General features: G+C 30.4%; 7 protein-coding genes across 7 annotated transcripts; 2 read left to right on the top strand and 5 right to left on the bottom strand.

Moving 5' to 3' along the window:
* Positions 1–41: 41 nt before the first annotated feature.
* On the bottom strand, positions 42–668 carry LOC113394336 (succinate dehydrogenase assembly factor 4, mitochondrial-like). Its single transcript, XM_026631609.2, has 2 exons — positions 512–668; positions 42–428 (listed from the first exon to the last, which is right to left on the bottom strand). Exons 1-2 carry the CDS (start codon positions 555–557, stop codon positions 121–123), a joined length of 354 nt encoding a protein of 117 aa, XP_026487394.1. The 5' UTR covers positions 558–668; the 3' UTR covers positions 42–120.
* A 2,632-nt stretch (positions 669–3,300) lies between these two features.
* On the top strand, positions 3,301–5,147 carry Vhaac39-1 (Vacuolar H[+] ATPase AC39 subunit 1). The gene is made up of 4 exons (XM_026631593.2): positions 3,301–3,551; positions 3,687–4,195; positions 4,282–4,536; positions 4,643–5,147. The coding sequence occupies exons 1-4, from the start codon at positions 3,431–3,433 to the stop codon at positions 4,802–4,804; spliced, it is 1,047 nt and encodes a 348-aa protein (XP_026487378.1). The 5' UTR covers positions 3,301–3,430; the 3' UTR covers positions 4,805–5,147.
* A 274-nt stretch (positions 5,148–5,421) lies between these two features.
* On the bottom strand, positions 5,422–7,171 carry Thg (tRNA-histidine guanylyltransferase). The gene is made up of 2 exons (XM_026631594.2): positions 6,490–7,171; positions 5,422–6,007 (listed from the first exon to the last, which is right to left on the bottom strand). The coding sequence occupies exons 1-2, from the start codon at positions 7,084–7,086 to the stop codon at positions 5,669–5,671; spliced, it is 936 nt and encodes a 311-aa protein (XP_026487379.2). The 5' UTR covers positions 7,087–7,171; the 3' UTR covers positions 5,422–5,668.
* A 910-nt stretch (positions 7,172–8,081) lies between these two features.
* LOC113394352 (conserved oligomeric Golgi complex subunit 6) lies at positions 8,082–10,089 on the bottom strand. Its single transcript, XM_064220591.1, has one exon. The coding sequence runs from the start codon at positions 9,973–9,975 to the stop codon at positions 8,131–8,133; it is 1,845 nt and encodes a 614-aa protein (XP_064076661.1). The 5' UTR covers positions 9,976–10,089; the 3' UTR covers positions 8,082–8,130.
* A 372-nt stretch (positions 10,090–10,461) lies between these two features.
* Positions 10,462–12,280, top strand: LOC113394318 (large ribosomal subunit protein uL15m). The gene is made up of 3 exons (XM_026631581.2): positions 10,462–10,632; positions 10,983–11,137; positions 11,574–12,280. Exons 1-3 carry the CDS (start codon positions 10,531–10,533, stop codon positions 12,199–12,201), a joined length of 885 nt encoding a protein of 294 aa, XP_026487366.1. The 5' UTR covers positions 10,462–10,530; the 3' UTR covers positions 12,202–12,280.
* Positions 12,276–14,988, bottom strand: LOC113394317 (adenosylhomocysteinase). The gene is made up of 4 exons (XM_026631580.2): positions 14,753–14,988; positions 14,126–14,316; positions 13,481–13,633; positions 12,276–13,336 (listed from the first exon to the last, which is right to left on the bottom strand). Exons 1-4 carry the CDS (start codon positions 14,772–14,774, stop codon positions 12,410–12,412), a joined length of 1,293 nt encoding a protein of 430 aa, XP_026487365.1. The 5' UTR covers positions 14,775–14,988; the 3' UTR covers positions 12,276–12,409.
* A 1,996-nt stretch (positions 14,989–16,984) lies between these two features.
* On the bottom strand, positions 16,985–26,020 carry Fs(2)ket (Female sterile (2) Ketel). The gene is made up of 10 exons (XM_026632030.2): positions 25,833–26,020; positions 25,096–25,337; positions 24,819–24,999; positions 23,393–23,652; positions 22,986–23,172; positions 21,770–22,911; positions 21,515–21,685; positions 21,315–21,437; positions 20,768–21,060; positions 16,985–19,556 (listed from the first exon to the last, which is right to left on the bottom strand). Coding segments are annotated over exons 1-10 (2,658 nt in total). The 5' UTR covers positions 25,891–26,020; the 3' UTR covers positions 16,985–19,555.
* Between the last annotated feature and the right edge of the window lie 225 nt (positions 26,021–26,245).

The raw sequence follows: 26,245 nt of genomic DNA, 5'->3' as shown, positions 1-26,245 counted from the left end.
AAATTAATACTCAACTTTAACATATTTTCTATACTTTTTGAATCTAAATACTATGAATTAAATAAATAAATTTTAAGTAAGCGAAGCGTTTAAAATAAAGTTAATTTTGAATATTTTTTTCTAAAAATCAGAGACTCTGCCTTTTCTTTCCCAGTCACCATATCTGGTTGGCTCTGGACCTCGCGGTCCACCAACTTCTCCAGTATGAGGATTTGTATCATTAGGCCATGCAGGCAAAGGGTTTTCCTTTGGTGGTTGCATTTCTGCTTGTTCGCCTAAATCTTTTATTGGCGTTGTTTCTCTTAATTTCTTCCTAAATTCTGCTAATCTTTTAGATTCTGCTTTTTTGGCATTCTCTAAATTTTCTTCGGTCTCCGACTGTGACTTTTGAGAATACTTACTTATCAATGAACAATTAATAGACGAAACTAAAACAAAAACATTGCTTAGATTTATTATTCAAAATACCGTAAACTTTTCTTACATAATGGTAAATACATGATCTCCATACCTTTAGTACAAGTTGTACTAATGATATTGTTAAATCTTGACATCATTTTATCAAAATAAAAGATTTAACAACTATATACCAAATAACAATTTATTTTCCAATTTTTGATTTTGACATGAAAATAAATAATACTTCAAAAGTCAAACTTCAATTTAAGAGTTGCTAGTTGCTAGTAGCAAAGAGTATAATATATAACATGTCTTATGACTTAGTGCTATAATAAAATATAAACTACAACAAGTTCAACATAACTCGAAACTAATGCTTTAATTTCCTTTGAATATCAGATATTCATAATACACATCAGCAGCTTAGAATTTTATATTCAATTAATAATTATAAATATTATGAAATTTATCGGCCATAGTTACGGGCACGTTAAATGCAGGTTCTTTCACTGAAACTTAATTAATACATTATTTTTGTCTTAATTATTGCGCCTCAAAGCTCATTTTAATTATTGTTAAACCAAGCTTACTTTATGCCTGCATCTACTTTGACCTACAATAACATTATTTTATTCAAATTATTCGATTACTTTTATCATTTTTCACTGGTTACACTTGACTTTACATCAATTATCCAATTGGTGAAAAAAAATCAAAATAAGCTCTTTAGCTTTATTTTAATTATCTTAAGCCCTTTCACAATGAACAATACACTTTATTTTTACACAAAAACACAGCTCTGACCTGTGCAAAGCAAAAATAAAGTCGTTCTTTGCACAACTGACTAATCGATCATGTGGGCTCATCGGTAAAAAATTATAAGCCCACATCTCTAATTAGAATGAAAAAGAAATAGGTCTGTATGATATTTTTTTTGCATTCATCAGTTTTAAAATTAATTTGATGTTCTGCGTGATTTCACCGTATACACATCCTTTAATTGGAAATAGCTTTAAATTACTACTTTTAACCTATTGAGATTGACTTCGCACAATAGAGGTAGAAGTCTTTCGCCGCACTATAATAACAAAGTAGTCGCAAAATATAAAAAATGAAAGAGATTATACAATTTCAATGCGATACTTCACAAACCTTTATAGAATTCAATGATTGAGCGACTATTGGGACTCATAAAAGTATATGGCAAGTAATGTAAGAGCTTCACAATTAAATGTCGTACAATCAAGTGCCACTTTTGCTATTTATGTAACTGTTCAAAATCATTTATATTCTTTGACGTAATCGTTACATATAAACAATAAAATCAAGAATACGTTTGCGGAGTCATTGGTCAAAGAAAATGTATCACAAATTTTAATTTTACTATTGTCTACACCAATGATATAATATAATATGCATGTTTAAGTCATTGGATATTTAAAAAAAAGACCTGACCTACAAGTTATTTCTGTAATGGTAATAAATTCAACTATTGCTGTAGTTGCACCTTATCTTGTAACAATATTAAAAAGTTGTGTTCAAAGTGCTATATTTCCTGATATGATGAAACAAAGTAAAGTCATTCTAATATTTAAATCTAATAGTACTTCAAGCCCTAACAACTATAGGCTAATTTCAATACTACCAACACTCAGCAAAATATTTGAAAAAATATCTTAAATCAATTATTAAAGTAGGCGCTCTAACAGACACAATCTACTTCATAGAAAACAATTTGGATTTACGAGGAATCGCTCGACAGTTATCGCGGGAGTGTCAGTTGGCATAAGGGCCTTTAAGGATCAATTCTTGGACCTTTTCTACTCCTCATATCCACAAATGACTTGTAGTATTGTTTACTGATGATACCTCTTTACTTTAACTAAAAGAAAGGTAAAATGTGACGTAAACAATGCTATCTCTGATATTGTACTTCAGTTTTGAGTAATCATCTAAAATAATATAAAAATCATTTTGTGTTAAATACTAAAAATAATCATTTGTATTAAGCACACCAAATGTAAAAGCTGATGTACTAACCAATAGGGAATCGATAGATCCAGTTGACCTTACTTTTGATACCAAGTTGCAATGAAAAAAAAGAGCTATTCGCGGAACCTAGGAGCTAAAGAATCATTAAGGCATAAATTAAAAAAAATAAGTTTTTGACTGTTATTTCTCAATATATATGCTGCAATTTTATATATGTATGGAAAATATAAATGGTTATGTGAGGAAATATTATAATCATAATAAAGTACACAAAAAACAAACACAAACTAATTGCTCTCGTTACTCGACTGCACAGAATTTGTAAGTCTTTAGTGGATTTTACAAGATCAAAATACCTCTGGTGCAAAATAAAAAGGAACGCCTTTGTACGAAATGTTATTATACAAGTAAAGTAATGAGTGCATGGTTGATAGCAAACCTTGGATATGAAATGACTGGCTATTTTAAAACAATCACAAATTGACAAAAAAAAAACACATTTTATTTTGCAGGTACTTCTCAAGCCAGGGTATTTTTGTTTCCTAGCGTGTGGTAGTTTCTAAATTAACAATTAATAAGTAAGTGTAATGCTAAATGAAATAAAGGTTTGTGAATTGGTTTGTATGTTTTTTTTTTAATAAAAAAAATCGGTAATTGGTTGTGTTAAACATGTTATCTCGATGTTTATTCTAAAAGAAAATATTCATTTCTTTTTACTTGTTAAAGTTATTTTTTTTACATTTGAATATTGACAGTAAAGTAAACCGAACTTTGAGCTATTTTAAGACTGTTGAGCCTATAAAGTACTTATATAATTATACAAAAATTCAATCATTACACATATTCTATATTGATTTTCTATTGTATGAATATGATATTTGCTTATAAACTTCCTGGCAACACTATATGTAATGACATTTTTGTCTATGGAATTATCATATGATCAATGATCTATTGAATTCCATCTTCCTCCCAATCTTTTGATTGTAGTGTAACGAGTAGATTTTGCTAAGAATTCTGGGAGCGATACGATATAAAAATGAAGGGCTGCATTTTTAACATCGATGCTGGATATTTAGAAGGACTGTGCCGTGGTTTTAAGTGTGGCATACTCAAGCAATCAGACTACTTGAACTTGGTACAATGCGAAACATTAGAAGGTATTTATATAGAGCATAGTATTCATATTCAGTTTTAATTGTACACTCAGTCACTCAATTTAAATAAGAAGCTTAATATGCATTTGGTTAAACGAAATCGATAGTAGGTGTGAAGACTATATTTTATATTTTCAGACTTGAAACTTCACTTGCAAGGAACTGACTACGGTACATTCCTTGCTAACGAACCCAGCCCTCTTTCCGTATCGACTATCGATGACAAGTTGCGTGAGAAGCTTGTCATTGAATTTCAACATCTAAGAAACCACTCTGTGGAGCCAATGTCAACTTTCTTGGATTTCATTACATACAGTTACATGATTGATAACATTATTCTATTGATAACTGGTACTCTTCATCAGAGGCCTATTTCAGAATTGATTCCTAAGTGCCACCCTCTTGGCTCTTTTGAACAAATGGAAGCTATTCATGTGGCTGCAACACCTGCTGAATTGTACAATGCTGTGCTGGTTGACACACCATTGGCCCCATTCTTTGTTGATTGTATTAGTGAGCAAGACTTGGATGAAATGAATATTGAGATAATTCGTAACACTCTGTACAAGGCTTATTTGGAGGCTTTTTATGAATTCTGTAAACAAATTGGGGGAACAACAGCTGACGTGATGTGTGAAATTTTGGCTGTAAGAGATATTTTATATTCCCCTATTTAAATTAAATAAATTATTTATTAACAGTTTCCTAAATCCTATTTTTGCCCTTTTTTTAGTTTGAAGCAGATCGTCGTGCTATTATTATAACCATCAATTCTTTTGGAACCGAGCTTTCCAAGGATGACCGTGCTAAGCTGTACCCACGTTGCGGTAAACTGAACCCTGATGGATTAGCTGCTCTTGCCCGTGCTGATGATTATGAACAAGTTAAAGCTGTGGCAGAATACTATGCGGAATATTCTGCACTTTTTGAAGGTGCTGGAAACAATGTTGGGGACAAAACCCTTGAGGACAAATTTTTCGAACATGAGGTATATGCAATTTACAATAAAACACAATTCTTACCAATATAAGTTTTTTTGTTTAACAGTGATTATGTAGGTGACTGTATTAAAATATAACGTATTTAATTTTCAGGTGACTCTCAATGTAATGGCTTTCTTACAACAGTTCCACTTCGGTGTTTTCTATTCTTACCTTAAACTAAAGGAACAGGAATGCCGAAATATTGTGTGGATCAGCGAGTGTGTAGCCCAAAAACACCGAGCCAAGATTGACAACTACATTCCTATATTCTAAAAGCTGCAAACATTAAATCTAAATACTATTCGCAATGTACATAATGTTATTGATTGTAATTGAATATAAAGTTATATACTTGCTCCATTTTGTTGCTTGTGCAAAAGTATTCTTTTAAGAAATTATTTATGAAAGGTTTGTTAATTCTTAATATAACTCTTAAATTTTCTTTTTAAATTGATAAGATTGTATCTAAAAGTATAAACTGAATAAATAGATAATTTACCAAAATTATGTAAAATTATTTTTTATTAAATTCTATTCAAATATCTATTTAAAAGAAAAAAATGTTATAAATTGTATGTTATAAACAGTTAATAAATCTTAACATTCCGTGTTATTATGTTATGTTATTTCACTGGTATCTTCAACAAAATTATAAAACTCCTGATCATACTGTTATTGTTATGATAAATAAGATACTATTAAACATAAAATACTATTCAGACATTTGTTGTAAACAATATATTATTCTGTAAACCGTGTACAAATATTGTAATTTCAATCTTTATAGAGCACAAATTAAGGATTTGAATTAATGTTTTGAATAACAATAATTGAAATATTTCACATTTAAAATGAATTATATTACCAGCTTATGTATAAAGGCTATTAAAAAAAATTGCTTCAATCAAATACTATTTATCAATGACAAATTTTTAGTGTAGTGTAAATATGCTTATAGATGTGTTTCAAATTATACCAATTATGCCACTGTCAACCCATGTTCTATTTGATGTTAGTAGACTTGTTTTATTTACTTTAGACAAATATTTTTAACAATGGGGTAATTCCTTATTGTTGAATGTGTAAAATAATATAGATTCTTGATTAAATAAAAATAAAAAAAACTCTTTACATATTTTATTTATTCACATTTACTATGTCAGCTATTGTGTTATTTCCTTTATTAATTTGCTCATTTATAATGTCTGTTATTGGACCTTCATGGTTAATACTTTGTTTGGATTTTGGTAACAATAAATTACTGTTCTCTTTCCAGAAGGTGTCTTTCAACATGTCATCATGAACATCTACAATTATGGACATAAGTTTCTTTGACGATTCATTTAATAGTGATTTTCTCATTAGCACAGTTCCTCTCTTGAAAATATTAGGTTCATTGTTATAGTTAATATTAAATTCCTTATATAATATCTCATTTTTATCAGCAGATACAGTCCCACATAAGCGCTTTTCTGCCTAAACAAAATAAATAAAAGTTGAATTATTTCATACTAACAAAACAAGAACAAGATTAGATCTAGTATTCTAATTTGACAAGAAAAATCTACTAAAAATAATTGATTCGATGAAGTCAAAAGATATTAAATATAAAAAAGTTAAAAGTACATGTCACACTATATTATTGCTTAATAGCATGTATTACAATGTAAATGATTTTTATCTATAAAATTTACACAAATAAAATGCTAGTGCATGCTTCTTTATAAAATTTTATAATATGACTAAGATGTAGTGCTACTTTATTTTGATAGCTATTAAACTTTCACACTGCCAACAATAAAATGACAACTCAATCAGATGAATTTTGTGTGAATGTAGAGCATACAAATAAATAGATAATTTTAATGTATAAGAGTATGTCTACTATTTATAAATTCTAATATAATTATCAAGTCAGAGTATTTGAATATAAATGTAAAAGAAATAATTAAACATACCTGAGCAGGAGTTAATCCACCCTGCAAAACCAAGGTCCAGAAAGATGTATTATAAAGATTATTAATATGCACATCTGCTTGTCTCCATTTCAAGTAATCAATAATATTTTCGTCAGAAGGATATAAAACTATACGTCCATCAAATGTTGGTGGATATTTTAAAGGTTCTTGGTCAAAAAATTTATTCCAGTAAAACACGTAAGTTGAAGAAAATTTACTGTTTAATGTAGTTAATAATTTTGCTGCTCGCCTTTTATAAAGAAAACAGGTCTTTCTTAATATGAAAGAATATTCGTCACTTTGACCAAATGCCATCAGGACATCATTAAATTCATGTAAGACTTTAAAAGCCGCATAATTCATCAGTTTTAATGCTCTAATATCGTTCGGCTTTTTGAAATTATGATCTTCTGAGAATTTGTGAAAACATTTTCCATCTAATCTTACTACAATCCACGTGTTAGGCAGTAAAGTATCATCCTGTTCAAACGTTTTAACATATTCAAAAGTACTTTTAGCCATTTTAAAAGATTTAATATAACCACATTGTGTTCTTTTTAATAATGCTACACTGTCTATTATATTTTTGAACAACATATACAATTTTAATTAGCCACGTTACACTTAAGTGAATATATAGTTTTTTTCTTGTTTCAAAACTTAGTTAAATTTTGCTTCTTATTCTATGTTATGACATTTAATAGTTTTTTTCTTTCTTGTAAAATACATAGGTATGATATTATACAGCCAGCGTCGCTAATATTAAAAAAGTATTATTATACCTTTATACATATCTGTTTAGAGTTTTAGACCAAACAATCGTTGTATTAGTTATTGAAATATTTAATTTGAATTATTTTATGTACACTTCTGTTCTTTTTACTACTTCTTAAGCTTTTCACAAATAACCTAATTAGTATTCTCTATTCTGCTACTTCTTATTCAAAATACAATTTGTTTTCAAAAATGTATAAGTTTAATTTAATCCAATGTATTGGCACAACATATTCTGTTTTTAGACATAAGCACATCTGAATTATTAAAATATAATATTAAAAAAATAATAGGTTTAAATGCTGTCTCACAATTAAAAAAAACAATGAATTATATAGCAGAATGGAAGAGTAGTGGCTTAGTAGTCGACGCAGGTAAAAACGCGGGGTACATTTACCTGTGCCGTCTCATGTGTACAAGCGACCGCCCATGGGCAATGGGCATATTGTATTTTTAAGAGTCCATCAATGTCTTCAGCACGAGACTAAATTTCGAGTTTCGACAAGATCTACTAAAAACAATAGTCAGCTATTGTTATTACCTTTTTTTTAAATTTTAGTCAGTACTTACAATGCCCTAACAATGAAGGATGAAATCGAGCCAATGAGCAGCCTTGGCATATAAATATATATATGTTGTTGGGAGTGATGGGCATTCTTGGCAATGATTAAATAAATAAATGCATAGTTTAAATTGATTGTAATTTTTCATTTTATTTAATAAAATCATTGAAATTATAAACTAAATTATGTTATATAAATTACTTGACTTTAATATTATTAATAATATATTTTTTTTATTTGGAATACACATAATTTCAATAAGAAAATAAATGTGCCTTACAACTGATTATATTTTTATTACACTTTAAACCAGTAACTTTTTAACTTCATTAGGGGTTCTTCGCACTATTATTTGAGGTTCAGTGTAACCATTTTTAGGATCATGTATAGCTTGATATAATTGTTCATATATAGCCATTATAACTTCAAATGCTTGTTTCTTCACAAATGATTTATGAGTGTGACTTATAAGTAAATTTAATTGGGGCAATATATAAACATCAGGTGTTACCAAGAACATGTCAAACTTATTCAAAAAAGTTTTTAATGAATTTGTATCCATTCCAGGTATTGCTGAAAGTGGTCCATCAATCTTTTCCTGTAAAATGGTATAAATAGGCCCCATATTTAGATTTGCAACAAGAAAACTAGCTTGTTCAGATGTTAAGGTATCAACTTGAGCCTCTGATTGGGCTTGTAGTCTTTCATTATATTCATCTAAAATAGCATATAAAGAAAGAGTACATTGAATATGATAAATACAATTTAATGTATAAACAGACATATCAGTTGAGCTCAAATGACATGCAGTTTCATTTATTGCATGCAAAAGAGGATCTAAAATATGTGTTATTATAATCTTTTTATCAGTGTAGTTGGTGTTATTTGTAACATTCATCAAATCCCTTAAGAAGCTCACTAAGTCAGTAACAACAACAGATGGATTTAAATCTGATGGAGGTGCTTTGACACCATGACTCAATTCTTTCTGTATTTTGCTGTCTAAGGTTACAAGAAAAATTTCCTCACTTTTTTTTGAAAGTTCGTCAAAAGTGTCAATCATGTGACCTTTTGCAATAACAAGTTGTATAATGTCTTTATAATAAATTATTAAGTTTGTAATAGCCCAAAGAACCAGTGGATCTTTATCTGGATTAAGTATAAGTTCTGCTCTGACTTTCAGAAGTGGGCACAAAGCCTCCAATATACTTGTAAGTGCTTCAGTTATTTTAATATCTTTATCAGGCATAGAACAGTATTTGAGAAGAATAGACAGATTTTCTTTTTCAATAGGTATTATTTGATAAACCCAAGCTAATATATCTCCAATATAGCGTTTAGCATCATTTGCATAAAATTCTATTGGTTTAGACCCATTCTCACCACCTTTAGTTAAAACATCAATAAATAACTGTACAACAGTTGCTTTTCTTGCATTACAATATTCATCAATTATATTTGAAAACAAGACTTGTCTGTTTTCAAACTTAGCTAAGGCTTTCGGAACTAGAGCATTATTTGGTGAGTCTACAATTAAGCATGCTCCAATTGTCCAATGGTATAATTTTTCAATTGCAGCTTCTTGTTGAAGTCCAACAGTTTCCATTATATCAAATGCGGGTGTTTGATACCAGCACTTCACAAGTGCTCTACAGTTATTATTTAATTTCTCAATATGTGCTAGAGAATTAAAGAAATCTGGAGTGAGTGGAGATAAATTGAAAAGGTTCTTATTTTGTTCTGGAGATAATTGGAAATTTTTTACAAAAGCATCCACCCACATTAATTTCTTTTTTGTTTTCTTTCTTTCATCTTTTAATTTCGTCGTTTGAGCAATGATGTGATGAGTTTTAGTTTTAGATTCATGTAATCTATTTGACATATCTTTAACTGCAATGTCAACAGAATTTAAAGAATCAATTAACACTTGCAATTTATCCTTAACTTTATTATATTCATTCAAAATAGTTTTGTTCACTAATAAATCCTTTTTTTCGATTTCATTAACCAAAACTCTTCGGGTGTATGATGAATTTGAAGAACATAATCCAGACACAGTATACAAGGCTTCGCTATTATCAGTTATAATATGGCTATCGAAGATTTTATTAATTCTTTGTCGTATAGGGTTGTTATAAACATAATCCATAGTTACGTATCAGTATAACAAACGACTTTGGAATTAAATAACGTTTCTAATATTAGAATTATTAAAGGTAATTTGTTAATTGTTAAAGTGCAAGTTTCAATTTTTAATTATTATTCTGTTACATAGTTTTAAGTTTTAACTTTAACTATTGACATTTAAATTTGACAGTCGGTCACCTGTGACCATGGTGAAGTAACACAGATCACTATAAAACTCATACATCATACGCAATAAATTATTATAATATAAATAACAAACTGTATATTATGTTTATTATACAACATATGCTTGTTATCCATTCATTTTTGATTATTTATTTTCTTCTTTTTATAGGTATAATATTCTTGTATTTATCACGTTATTTTAATTGGGGTTTTCATAATTTACAGCATGTAAATAAGATTTGGTAGACTTTTCGATCGGTCATCTGTTGGACAGTTGACTTTGACGCAGACCTACCTGATTTATGTCATTTTTTCTTATTGAACACAAGATAACCTAGAACTGACTACAAAATAAATTTAATCTTATAGGAAATAATAAAATTACAAAACCATGGGCTCTCGCCAAATAACTGAAAAATCGCTTGCAATGTTGCGGTCATTGCCTAGACTGTCATTAGGTAACATTCGTGATAATCCTGGGTCCAGAAAAAATGTAAGATAATATTTTATAGTCATATTTATCTTATGGATTGTGATATAAAGAATCAAGAAATATTTAGCATTGGCGACTATTTTGATTCTATAAATGAGACTATAATTCGTTTGTTTATCATACCGCTACGAAAACCTTAGTGAAAAAAAATTAAAACACTGAATCAAAATATGTTTTCTTTTCTATTAATTAGAAATAAATATTAAAAGGCCAAAAATTAAACGATTGATCTATAGTATATTTAATGTACTAAAATAAAAAAGCAGTATTTTCAGTGAAACTATCCAAAAACATAAATTGATACCGAATAGAATGTTTGTATTTATATAATAAAATTGAGTAACTTTTAGATAAAACGGGGCCGAGGTCAACATGGTGGTGATAAGCATGGTGCTGGTAATAAAGGCTCTGGTCAGCGACAGAATTACATGAGACTTGGCTATGAAACTGGAAATAATCCATTTTATCTAAGAATGCCTCATGAGCATTATTACAAAGGCCATCAGTAAGTACTTCTTTTGAGTAAAAGTAAAAGCCTGTAAAAGTCATACTGCTATGCTAGGGTCTCCTCTCCTTTTGAACACAAGTTTTGGAGCTTATTTCACCATGCTGTTTAAATGCAATGCATGCATGCTGTGCATGTTGGTTGATACAACAGTGGTAGTTTCTTAGAAATTATGTTTTTCTTTACTACAATGCATGATTTATTATAAATACAAATTTAGTACATGGAAATTCAGTGGGTTTGAACCCATAATATAGAGTTCAATAAAGCCTAAAAAAATTGTCATGTTAAAATAGGTCTCTATTTCAAATCTCAGTAAAATATTTAGATTATACACTTAATTTTGATGTAGTCATAAAATGTGTCATTTGATAGCAGTGTAGAATAATAACAATGAACTAAATGTTATGTATAGATAATTATTTATTTCTTTTAGCCATAGGAGGCAGTATCCACCCATCTCACTACTTGAAATACAGAAGTTAATTGATACAAACCGCTTGGACATAACTAAACCAATAGATATAGCGAGTATTGTCAGATCTGGTCTTTACAACTTCTTTCCAGATCAAAAGCATTTTGGAATTCATTTAACAGATGAAGGAATGGACATTTTTTCTGCAAAAGTTAACATTGAAGTTCAGTGGGCAAGTGAACAAGTTATTGCTGCTATTGAAAAGAATGGTGGAGTCATCACAACTGCATATTATGATCCCCACAGTCTGATTTTACTTAAAAACCCAAAATCATTTTTTCAAACTGGTCAAGCAATACCTAGGAGAATGATCCCTCCACCAGATGTAATTGAATATTATACCAGTGCTGAAATGAGAGGGTATTTAGCTGACCCAGAGAAGATTTCTGAAGAAAGACTTAGATTGTCACAAAAATATGGTTACCAATTACCAATACTAGAAAGTGATAAGAATTATAACATGTTATGTGAAAGAAAAGATCCTAGACAAATATTCTATGGTTTAGAGCCTGGATGGGTAATTAATTTAAGGGATAAATGCATCTTAAAACCTAAAGATGAAGAATTATTACAGTTCTATGCATCATAATTTATTAGTTATAAGATTTAATTATTACTTGTGTCATAGTGTCAGGTTTGTGCAAAATAAAATAAAATTCCAGATTTAATATTTTGTTTTTATTTTGTTAATACATATGTGATAATATTATGCTATTATCCACAGACCAGTTGCAGTCAAAAGTCTGACTTTTTTTATTGCATGTTAATTTGCACATAAACAATTCATTTCAATAAAATCAATATCTATAATGATCTGGTTTGTATGGTCCTTCAACTGGCACTCCAATGTACTTGGCTTGTTTGGAAGAAAGCTTGGTCAGTTTAACACCTAAATGATCTAAATGCAAAGCTGCAACTTCTTCATCTAACTTCTTAGGCAAAGTGTGAACACCAATAGGGTATTCATTGTGTTTTGTCCAAAGTTCAATCTGTGCCAAAACTTGGTTAGTAAAAGAATTTGACATGACAAATGATGAATGGCCAGTGGCACATCCTAAGTTAACAAGTCTTCCAGCAGCAAGAACGATTATATGGTTCCCATTTTCAAGTTCATAACGGTCAACCTGTTGTTTAATGTTTACTTTTTTTGCATTACTTTCCAGCCAAGCTACATCTACTTCGCAGTCAAAGTGACCAATATTACAAACAATGGCATCATCTTTCATTTTGACAAAATGTTCTTTGCAAATGATATCAATGTTTCCAGTAGTGGTTACAAATATTTGGCCAATTTCTGCTGCTTCATCCATTGTTGTCACTTGGAAACCTTCCATGGCTGCTTGCAGTGCATTTATTGGATCTATTTCTGTGACAATTACTCTACCTCCAAAACCTTTAAATGCTTGAGCGCATCCCTTTCCGACATCACCATAACCAGCAACCACACAAACTTTTCCAGCAATCATTATATCAGTGGCCCTCTTGATTCCATCAAGTAGAGATTCTCTGCATCCATACAAATTGTCAAACTTGCTTTTGGTGACAGAGTCGTTTACATTTATGGCTGGAACTTTCAGAAGACCTTCACGGAACATCTTATATAAGTTATGTACACCAGTAGTTGTTTCTTCAGAGATACCTTTAACACCGTCTAAATACTGAGGGTATTTTGTGTGGACTAAGTTTGTAAGATCACCTCCATCATCCAGAATCATGTTCAATGGCTGGAAAAATAATATGTAAAATTTTAATTCAAATTGAGACCAAAGTAGTTTAAAACTGACATGCTATTTTATAAAAAGGCCACTCTTAAGTTATAAATTAAAGATTATTTCTTTTTAACTTATAATATTATAAAGAAAAAATACCTTTCCATCAGGGAATACAAGTGTTTGTTCAATGCACCAAACATATTCCTCCTCGGTTTCCCCTTTCCATGCATATATAGGAATTCCAACAGCCACCAATGCAGCCGCAGCCTCATCTTGAGTACTGTAAATGTTACTACTTGACCATTGAACCTAAAATATGAAAAAAAAAAATAAGTAAATGAAAACAAAAGATAAGAATAAGGCATGAATAATTATTTTACATATATTGTTATATTTTTATTGCATCACATGAACTATGGATCAAAGGTGAGTTAAGGAAATGTCAAAACAATATGTGGTGATGATAAGAATATAATTTAAATTCATAGGAACATGACTATACTACACATGTTTATCTTATCTCAATTCTGGTATGAATAAGTTATTTTTCTTTTCATAAACCTGTTTTTACCTAAGTTTATGTCACATGTTTTACACAAAAAAATGTATAAAGTAATATTCTATTAAAATATGGTTATTAGAAAAAGACCAATGAAATATTTATAAGCATAATATTGATGAATGATTTTGAAAATTTAAAAGATGTTTCGAGTGTTATTTGAATCACGTGCTTTTTACGATAGTATTTCCTGCTTTTTTTTTATAATAGGCAAATATTGCGCAATAATTAAAGACACTTACTTCTGCTCCTAATTCAATAAGAGTTTCTATGAGAACTGCTGTCTGTACTGTCATATGAAGGCTACCAGCTATTCGTGCACCTTTTAAGATCTTTAATGAGGCGTATTTTTGGCGGCAAGCCATTAGGCCAGGCATTTCTTTTTCGGCTAGCATTATTTCCTTACGACCCAGCTCGGCCAATTTTTCGTCAGCTGTAACATATTATATAGAATAATTTAATTTTAGAGAAAGTATAACATGTAACACCCTATAAAATAGATTAAGATAAATATTAAAGATTAGGCGAATATCGATAATTATAGAACTATCAGCAATATTTTCGATTATCAATATTAATTATTATTATATGTAAACAAATAAAAGATAGCATATGTTTACCAATATTGTTCTGGTTTTTTAAATTAATTATTATTAATTATATAAAAGGTATTTGCAAAGTATTATAAAAACACATGTAGAGTACATAACCTTCACAATTTTAAAAATAACAAAATATAGATTGTACATTTGCAACTAATAACAAATATTTTCTATAAATATTGTACTTTACTAATAATATACTAGTTTAGTAAAGTTGCAATAATTTAAATTAACAAAAACAAATGGTTTAAATTAAATAAAACTTACCGATTTTGTATGGTGGCTTCATTGTTATTGAGTTTAAAATATTACAATAGTAAGAGAAATAAGAAATAAACTTATAATGCGGTATTAAATGAAATATTTAAATGAAACAAGAAAGACCACGGGTACTGCGGAACGTGGTTAACTGAATGACAGACAGAGCAAAAAGGAATTACAAAGTTACGAATTTATATCCGTCAAACCGACAAAAACGAAATCTATTCTCGATGTTATTATACGTCATAAATTGATAGTACAGAATAAATATTATAACAATGTTAGTATAGTCTCGTTTAACAGTACATATAGGTATTGTGTATTAAAAAACAAACATATATTGTATAATATTTAATTTTAACCAAACGTACAAAATAGTTTTTTTTTACTTTGAATGGATAATATTTTAGTTTATTCAGTTACAGTTTTACAAAGGAATGATATTTTTGGCTTGTTTGCCATTAATAATGTTTAATTATGCCTGCCCAATATTTCAAGATAACTATTAACTTCTTAATATCCGGCAATCGGATAGTAGTACCTTTTTATCTACTAATAAGGTTATCTGCTACAAATGCTACAAAACAAGACTAAATAGTACGTTGCTCAAAATAATTTAATGAAAAATATAACTTATTTTAAGATTTTGCTAAATGCAAAATAAATTTCTAGTTAGATTTATTCTAATTTAGCTATAATATTATTCATATATGAATTAGGTTTATTTATTACGATCCATTAATTATGGTAAAACTAAAAAACAGAAATCGTTTCGTTTTACATGGTATGTAAGCTTCTTCCGGTGTCTTTGTTGCCTGAATCCAAACTTGGTATAAATATTGTAAACTTAATTTACGTTAAATAAACAAAAAAGTGTCATCAGTGGTGAGATCATGAACGATAACTATTGTTTTATGTATCTTAAAAATGTGCCATTCTTAGCTAAATATTGCCAAATGATTGTGAGTCAAACTTATTGTTCCATAGCGCTCACGTCTGATTTATATTGGGAAAGATCAAATGTAGTAACGCAAGATTCGCTTCGGGATGTTTTTCATTAAGTGGGTATATTTATAGATACTAATATGTTTACATCAATAATAATACGTAATTTAACGTATACGAATATCAAACCTACAATTCAGCAAAATAGGAAACATTTAACGACGTATTAAATATGAGCCGAGATGGTCCAGTGGTTAGAACGCGTGCATCTCAACCGATGATTGCGGGTTCAAACCCAGACAAGCACCACTTTATTTTCATGTGCTTAATTTGTGTTTATAATTCATCTCGTCCTCGGCGGTAAAGGAAAACATCGTGAGGACACCTGCATGTCTAATTTCAACGAAATTTTGCCACATGTGTATTGTGTATCCACCCTGCATTGGACCAGCGTGCTGGTATATGCTCCAAACCTTCTCCTCAAGAGGAGGCCTTAGGTCAGCAGTAGGCAATTTTGCAGGCTGTTAATGTTATTAAATATAATCCATCTTTTTGTAATACTTAAAATTTCTCAATGTCAAAATGTTTGTATATTTCTAGCGGTCGAAAGTAATGTTTCTATACACGATTTTTATGAAAAATATTTCAGGGCCGGGTTTTTTAGGTTTAGGAAGGTGTTTTTAATATTCACTATATATGTATAGTTTTTAATATTTGCATATTCACATCACTAGTCCAATGCAAATCTCTTTTTACCCTAGACTGAATGTCTACGGTCAATTAAAAGCCCATTTCGGAAATAAAAACGAAGCACAAACAGATTTTTTTTAAACGATAATTAATCTTTTAAGCTTTTTGTACATTGAAATAAGTTATATTTCATTGATGAAAAAATTAATCCTTACCGGCACACTGCCAAATTCGTAACTCCGAGCAGAGTACTGAGGTTTCTTGACAGGAACATTCAAAAACTTTGGACAATCGGGGGTGTAATAAAGCATTAATACTAAGACGCTTCATTATATAAATAATTGACTTTTTATGGTATTTTTTTATTTTAATAACTTAAATCTATTCACCTGTACCTGTCTATTTATTATTATAGATTATAATATTATGGTAAAATATTTGCTGTTATCCAGCTGGACATTAAAAATCACAAAATTTTAAAATATTGACACTAAAATTAATTTTATCAGTAAACCAAATATGAATATAAAATATCAATGATTAACAATATAGTATACAACCCAAAATATACAACCAAATCTAGGTATTGAAAAAAAAAAACGATTTAACTTTAAAATTGCTTTTAATATCGTAGAACTGTTTACAGGATAGTATTTATGAGCAAAACAAAAGAAATTAAAAGATGTAACAAAATAATATTTTAAATAATATTTGTTTCGCGCAGGAAAAGTGGGTGGTATTCATCGACTCGGATGCCTATGATTCTAATTCAGAACCTTTCATGGCATGGCACTAGTCCTCATACATATTCTCCTATCATCCTTAATATAAGTACCTACATAATATAACAGATTAATGAAAAAATTATCAATCAGTACGTATTACATGAGCATATATACGCATATTATGTAAAAACACAATACCAATGAGTCTCATAAACACCATACTGTATCTACTAGCTTCGAGCTTGGCAGACGCTATACAATCACTGGTTCGTTATATTTAAGCATATCCATATCATGTTTATGAGCTCTAGAAGTAACGACACACATCTCGTAAAAAATCTTGCATAATTCGCGCAAACATCATCCCTGTCAGTGATGCTCACAGACTAGCAAACACTCAATATACGAATTAAATTAAAACAATTTGTTTTACAATCTGCTTTTATCAAGCTCTTCAGTCCATAACGTTACAACTACTGTTATTGGAAAATAGATTTATCGCTCAGTATCCGTTACAAATTATATTCCGCGAATGTTTGACATTGACGCGATAAGAAATTACGAACCCGATAAAAACTTCGAATGCATAAAGGCACTGACGTGTAAATTGTAAAAGAAAAACAGTTTTTAATAATGTAATCAATTAATTCATAGTCACAAGCGACCATACGTAAGTTTAACAAATTAGCCGTATAAAACTGGAAAGAAATTTACACTATACTCATTTGAGATTCGAAAACAATTCTTTATAAGATAACTTTAAAAAACGACGGAAGCACAATTAATTATTTATACAATAATTTGTTAGTGTCAGTGCTTGATTTTGGCCAATGTTTCGCCAATAAAACGTACCATGTAAAGGAAAAAGAGCTGTTAATTACATATGTACAAAACATGAGATCGAGACTAAAGGCAGGCTGACTTTTTATTCATCACAAAAATAACATTAATTAATATTTCTTGTTAATAATAATATATTATTCATAAATATTAATAAATAAATCACTAAATTAGTAAAAATAAATCATGTATGTAGTAATTTTATAGTAGAATTGCTTAAAGTATTTATCTCTAATTTTAGCAAAAACAATATTATATACTGTCATAATATGTTGCAATTCCATTCGATGTTATTGTATATGAATATATATGTTTTTGATAATTTTAATGAATTACTAATTATGTAATAAACACTTAATGTTAGTTTGATATTTAAAAATGATTACATAAGACCGTAGAAAATACATTTTGACATGCAAATATAAAAAATATTTGTTTTTAAATTATATATTTAATAGTTTGATCTTTTTCTAGTGGTCGGCAGTGACGTTTTCTTATTAAAATAGTTATGATGAATAAAAAGCATAATACACCAATATGGCGTCCTTAAGTCTCGCTCGTAACTTCGACGGAACCTTATACATTAATACCAAACCTTCGTCAGGGCTGATAACATGTCTAAGTTTACAAAATGCTGATCGCACACACATCACACAAACATTCTTCGTCATCCACGATTCCTTTCAAATATCTTACAAAACAATAATAATTTATAAAATTCACAATCCCTTGCATATGTGCATGCCTATAATAACATACTTCAACTTTCATTCAATTCTCTTTCGCTTCACATAAGTAAAGATACCACAGCCACTGTCTGTATCTATAATACCAAATAGGAAAATGCTTTAACGTTTTTTTTTTATTAAGATTATTATGAAATGATAATGGTGAGGCTTTACATAATGTTTCAAATATACCGCGCTAGGTGCATTGGCCGCGCGGTGATCACTTTGTGATACACAAATAAAATAATTCCTTGTACATCTGTCGGAAGCAGCTTATTATACACGTATTAAGCATTGAATTACAATAATGTTATAGGAAGTTAGATAAATGCCTCTATAATAGGATTTTTCCATTAAATATCAAAAGCCACATATCATTGCTTAAGATATAACAACAAGTAACTCATAAATTCAATATAATTATTTAATTTTTAATGAACGAGTAAAAATTCTATTTCGAATTTGATGTTTACAAAATTTGAAGCTCCGCGCTTAGCACTTGACTCCTAAGTTTTAATTTAAAACATTAACAACATATAATATAGTATAAATAGTTATCAAATTCGAAATAGTACATTATACATTTAAAAAACATCGGTAATTGCGTTGTTAGATCTTACGCTTCAATTCAAATAAGTAATAATAGATACATACATAATTATAATATGTAAATTTTGCGATATGAAGTAAATGTAGACAATGTCACAGAGAGCAAGTTTTAAAATTGAAACGAAAATAAGCATTCTCTAAGGCCTAAAAATAATGCACCTAACGACTTACAAATAATGACATGATATGACCTCCCAATATTATATTTGAGTTTACCAGCAATAAGTTGTCTGAAACTTCGTTACATCACTGTTGTTCCACGTGGTTTCAAATCTGTACAGAAAAAAAGATTTATTAAAATAAATCATTACTTAATGTTTTAAAACGTACAAGATGCATAAAGCATATCCGAGCAAGCACCAGTGAATATTCATGCTTAATTTGTTTCTATAATTCATCTTATAGTCAGGAATGAAGAAAAGCATGGAATAATTTATAATTATATGGAAATTTGCATTGGGTAAAATAAAATCTGCCACATGTGCATACACATTCATATCATAACATTATGATAAATTAAAAGACTATAGATTATGTTACAAAAACTGATACGATAGGACCTTTTGGAATAAGGTACCATATAGCATCAACAGACATAATAGAAAACATTAAAGTCTTTTTTTTTATATTAGATATACTAGCTTTCTTAAAGCTTTGCATGTTCGAGGGGCGGGTGGTCGGTATCCTGTACCCTTTACATGTATCCCAAATTTCACGATATCGGTAGGCGAATTTAGACGTGAAAGCGTAACAAAGTTTCGCATTATAGTATTAGTTAGGATATAATGACTTTTTATAATACCGCATATTGAGATTTTAAGTTACGAAATTCACTCTCATATCCGTATAACGCATTACAAACCAGACGTTTTTCTTTAGTGAACTTGTTTATATTAAAAACTGAGATTCAATAATTAATAAACATTTTTTTTTAAAGTGCATATTCAAGATTTAACAAACTTCTATAGACTTTTATTGTGTTGTTGATAAAGAAAGGATTATAGTAGATTAAATTATTTCTTTTATCTACATCATAATAACACGGCAGTTGATGCTACAATCATTACAAAATGTGAAATAATTAAAACAAAGACTATATAAAATTAAATTAGAATTATATTTTTTTTACTTTCGGAATTGTAGGTTGTTATGGTCTTAGAGACCACAATATTTACACTAAAACAACAAAGAAATGTTCTAAAGATTAATATCATTAGGATTTTTTTTAAGGACTTATGTAAAACACTTTAATTTTTCGCATATCCGAATATGACACGAAAAATCATCGATCATTCGATAACTGATTAAGTGATGACTTAAATAATGAGCGATAGGACATATCGGTCATATTAATTTAATATCTAAGCCTATTTATAATTAAAACCTAACTGCAGAATTGTATTGTGATAAGTAAAAAAATATCGATGACATTATCATTGGCACATTAAACTGTCTGGGAAGGCAACGGCGGCTCGGGGTCGTACCAGCTAGCGAGAGGCGTCTGCTGCTTGAGCTTGCGGATCTCCTTGGTGGCCCAGTTGGCCAGCGTCTTGGTGCGCGGCGTGCGCGACAGGCGCGCCACCTGCAGCAGGTCCAGCAGCGGCCGCGTCTCCAGCATGGGCAGCACGCGCAGCCCGAACACCGTGCACAGGTCTCCCGTCAGCCCCGCGATCACCGACATGTGCCCGTCCGTGCGCTCGGGCTCCGACGCCACCTGGATCATGAAGTTCACGATGGCGCCCACGTGCGGCTCCACCAGCGCCACGTCCGACTGCACCTGCGGGCGATGCCGTTGATGTTCACTGATTGTAAATCTCATTATTTTTTCAAGCAACTAAGGAATCTGACTCATGACTGTATGTAGACAAGATTTAATATAACTTTTAATATTTTATTCTATAAAATATAATAGTTCTATATAGTGTGATATAAAAACTACATGTTATAGTTTATATATATTGCTGTATTCTTTCTCTAGAAGTTGAGTAGTAGTGTGAGTTTTTTGAAAGTACTTTTCTACAATAAACTTACCTCTCCACTTGCCCCTTTCAATCCTTGAATGATACCTGTGTAAGCTTCCAGAACACTTTCTCGTAACTCACATAAGTATTCAACCATGTCATAATCATTACGATCAACTTGTGCGCTACTTGCCTGTAAATTTAGGAAAAAAATCAAGTTTGGATAGATATTTTCGGACTACAAATGAAATAAGTAATCCGACAACCAACCTGTTGTAACATTTGCATAACCACATCAAAATATTTCTTAAAATCAGGACCAATGCTCAGGGCAATATCTCCAAATACAGATAAAATTTGAGGTTTCACTGAGCGATGAATAGATGGATCACCAAGGTTCTCTAATAAGAGAAATATGATTTCATCACAATATGGGAGCACCTGCAAATTACAAAAATAAAGATTATAGTCTTGAACATTATATTAGATAAGCAATAAGTGTAAAAATATTACCAGACCATTTACCTTACTCTTTAGAGCGCGACAGATATCGCCAGTTACACCGACAGCGGACACACATACTTGGTACTCTTGATGATTTTTGAGCCCAACATAGAGATATTGTTTAAATGCATCCATATATTTAAGGAAGCCTTCACCTAATACTTCAACCAGTGTGGATACCGCCATTAAAGCGTCTTCTTGGACGCCACCTGTCTTACCTGCGTTACCAGCGAACATTGTTAAAAGTGCTGTCATTATAGCATCAGATATCTGAGGGGCATCCTCCGGTGTAACCTTCCGAAGTACAGATTGTAAAGTGGCACATAAGAGACTCTGTAGATCATTAAACTGAGATCTATCAACCTGACTGGAGATGTGATTCTCCATTTGTAGCACTTGTTGCAGCCTTTCTAGTATAACCATTGTAGTTTTTTGCACAGTGACATAGCAATCTGTAGGAGAATTTTTAACCATTTCCATGAGTGCTTCATAAGCTGCTGATCTTAGGTTATGTTGAGCTGCGTCTTGACGATCAGTTGTTTCCAAAAGACGTTCAACAATGTAATCAAAGTAAGATGACATGCAATAAGTTTTTGGTTGATGCGAATCACTACTATCGGCAGCCTCATAAGCCGCTTCAGCTAGACCAGTGAATGCCCAGCAAACACTTGCGGCTACACGAGGCTCAGCCTTGAGGCCCCTAACAAGACTTTCTAATAGTGGTTTAATATATGTGTCATTGATAGCTGCTTCAGGAACAATTTCACAAATTCTGCCAATAGTCCATGCGGCTGTATCTCTCACTGCTACACTAGAATCATACATAGCCTCTATCAAAGTAGGCATAGCTTCTTCCACAAGAGGAACAAGAGTGTTTGCTTCAAGACCTCCCAATATGGAACCAAAAGCCATTAGTGCAGCTTCTCTGTATCTCCAGTTTTCATTTTTTATATTAGTACGAATGAAAGGCAAAACATTTGGAACAATCTCATCTTCACAGCAGTTTGAAAGTAACATCAAACACACTGAAGCAGCTTTAGATGGGTTCCATTCAAGTTCATCATCAGAGTCGTCTTGCTTGGTGAGTTTTTGCATAAGGACTGGAGCAATATACTGTAGTGCTCCTCTGGCATAAAATCGCGATGTCCTAACTGGTGGACGGCCTGTTATTTTAACAAAATTATTAGTAAGTATAAACTCATTGAATAGTGATTACATTAATTACAAAAATTGTTACCTGCTTCTGCTGCCTCAGCCATTTCGATAGCCAGATCGATTTCTTCATCACTTACATTTGACCAGAATTCAATACCTTGTAATGAAATCTCATCAACATCAGATTTCATTGCTTCTAAGGTAATAGGAAATAGAGCTTGTCCCATGTATGGTTCCATGTATTGATAGTATAGAGTTAAAATTTTTACCTAGTGAAAATTGATGTAAATAAAAAATATATACCTATTATGTATATATAGTGCCCTCAAAGGATTCTTAAACAAAGCAATTGCAACTAATTTCATTTTACATCTCACATAAGCTATAAACTTGTGTAAAAAAAGTTCAATAGGTACTACCAATAAAATTAATTCTTAATTTATAAGAAAATGTACAAAAATAACATAACATAACAATAATTATACTTACTAAACATTGAAGTGCTGCTACACTTATCCTCATATCACTAGATTGTGTTGCTTCACAAACAACTTCCATTATAAAGTTTCTTTCGTTTTCTTTATCAAAATTAGCTTTTGTGAACTCGAGTGAGTTAAGCAGTGCTTGTGTTGCAGCAAGGCGAACATAACTACTAGGTTCAGTAGATCTCATTCCATGGATAATAGCAGTTAAAATTGGATTACTTTTTTCTGTTAATACTTCTGCATCTATTTCTTGACATATATAACCTGCACAAAAATGTAGAATTCTGTTGAGTATTATACCAATTAGAGGTGAGGAAGAGTCCACATTCCATGGCCATTGTATCAAATATTCACTCATAAGTCTGTCTCTTTAGTGAGTATGATGTTAGTAAATAATATGATGTGATGCCAAATAAAAATTTTATCAATATATAAGCTGTTTTAATATTTAAAAAAGTTCAATATTATCTTTGTTTACTGTTTACTTATTTTTTAGATGAGAAAATTTCACTGTTATGTGTTATTTAAACAGTTCTGTGTCAAACTTAATAACAAATATCTTTTTTCAACATAAAAGTATTACACTGTTTTATTAATTACCAAAATTCTAACATCGGTTCGAAAAGAAACAACCCAAACCTGAGAAGAACCAGCAAAAGATACTCATTGGGATATTTTTTTATATTTTTGTCAGATATTTGTGATTACAGTAATAAATTACTTAATGTTGAAATGGAGACAATTTATTTATTCCCAAGGCATTCTATACAATCTATAAAGTGGTTTATGTTATAATAACCTACACACATTTTTTTTTTTTACGAGAGATAAGTTTTATGTGTTTTCTGGAATACTGTTGTAAAAATTTACATTGCCCCACAAAATAATTACTAACCCTGTGTAGTCAAGTAACAAGTTATATACCATATTATTTATTTGAATATAAGTTATATTTTAAAAAATTAGAATGACAACACTGACAAAAAACTGAATGAATTGGGAGTTGTTCATTGCATCTTTGGATATCATTATATTTATTTAAATGTATTTTAAGTAGCATATGTTAATCAACAAATTAAATTTTCTGACAATCTTATATGTAACTTATATTTAAAAAATATATATTATATATTTTTGATTGTAAATGTATAAGATAATTGTTTAATGTCTCATATCAGCATTGGATAATCATCTTATCTAAAAAAAAACAGAAAAGTGATATATGTATATGAAAAAAAACCCGTTTGTCTGGTTCCAACTAATTTATACCTAATTCAAATCTTAACTGACAAAAATAGTCAATTAATATATGAATACTCATAACACTATCAAATTATATATTTTAGCTGACAGAATTATTAACAAACATTGATAATGTGCCTGTGCATATTCAAATTTGTTTATGTTAAATTTAAAAACAAATGCCTCACCGATAGCCTCTAAGCTTGCTTCTTTCTTCAATTCTGTTGATTGAGCATTAAGAACATTTTCTACAAGCATGGGAATGAGTTCATTCCACTGTCCTTCAGCAAGCTCTGCCACTGCTACATATGCAACACACTGTGCTGCAGAACTAGGCCTACTATTCTCAGTTCCTATTGCTGCTAAGATCTAAAATATGAAATGTATTTACAATTATATGTTGCATAATGTAATTAATACATCTTACATGTAAAAACACTATAATATTTAATATTATATTTTTACATTTTTTTTAATATAAAGTCTTATATCCTCAGGTAGTGCTAGCCATCGTTGCTGATATTGCAATTTTAAAGTGGGATCTTTGGATGTCAAGTGGTTTTTCAGCTGCAATCCAGCAGCCATTCTAGCCACTTGGCTATTTCCCCCTTGTACCAGCACATCTGACAGCATCTTGATAAAGGTTGTGAAGTTGGTGACAGCTGCATGGTCAAGGTATTTTTCAGCGGCTTCCAATTCATTTCGATCTGCAAAAGTAGTTAGTGAGATTAAATAAGAGTCATTACACTTAGCAGAAATAGTAATCTAACTCCTATTAGATTTGCATGACAAACAAGACATTAAACAGCATTATGAAGAAACACATGGTGAGGTTAATTCTAGAAAAAGACAAAGTCTAAGTTGTAAATACAAAATTAGAGCACAATAAAGATTTTAACAAAATACATAAAAAAAACATAAATAATCTACCCAGATATAATGCTACCGACCAGAAACTTCTTAACATGACAGTCCAGTACTAATTTGTTACGTTGTAATCCCTTTAGCTTGGACATATTCAAAATCAAAACTTTTATAATGAATACCAGGTAATTTTAGAGGTTACCTCACTACTTAAGAACTTTTTTATATTGATAACATACTTTCCTTCTATCTAATAATCGTTTGTGCTACGTACTATAAAAGTCAGTTGACAATAAAGAAGCGCCATGCTCATAGTATTTAAAGAAAGCGTTGCAAACCTGGTGATATAGTCTTTTCTAATATTTGTATGAGTGTTAGCGTCGTTTCCGTCAGCATTTTGTTACACTTTATTCTAGCTGAACTTAAATCTATCTGGAAACCTAATAACCGAAGAAAAATTGGCAACCGGCACACGAACGAACACTCACAAATTTCACAAAATGTTACCCATAGACAATGTCAATTTCTCAACGATGTATGGCATAAGTTTCAAACATGAGGCCAAATAAAATAATAGTAGCACTTAGGCTTTCTTGTCATATGCAATATTTTGTTTTAATCTTATATACAAGACTAAAACTATTCATAATTTTAAATAAGACTCTGGGCCTCATCTTATAATCATCATAGTATAGAAAACTAATATTAAGTATTTTTGTGTTTTGGTTTGAAGCGTGTCAGTGTAATTACA

The sequence above is a fragment of the Vanessa tameamea genome, chromosome 4, assembly GCF_037043105.1.
Source record: "Vanessa tameamea isolate UH-Manoa-2023 chromosome 4, ilVanTame1 primary haplotype, whole genome shotgun sequence".
NCBI classification, from domain to species: Eukaryota; Metazoa; Arthropoda; class Insecta; order Lepidoptera; family Nymphalidae; genus Vanessa; species Vanessa tameamea.
This window is presented reverse-complemented; position numbering and strand designations above follow the sequence as displayed.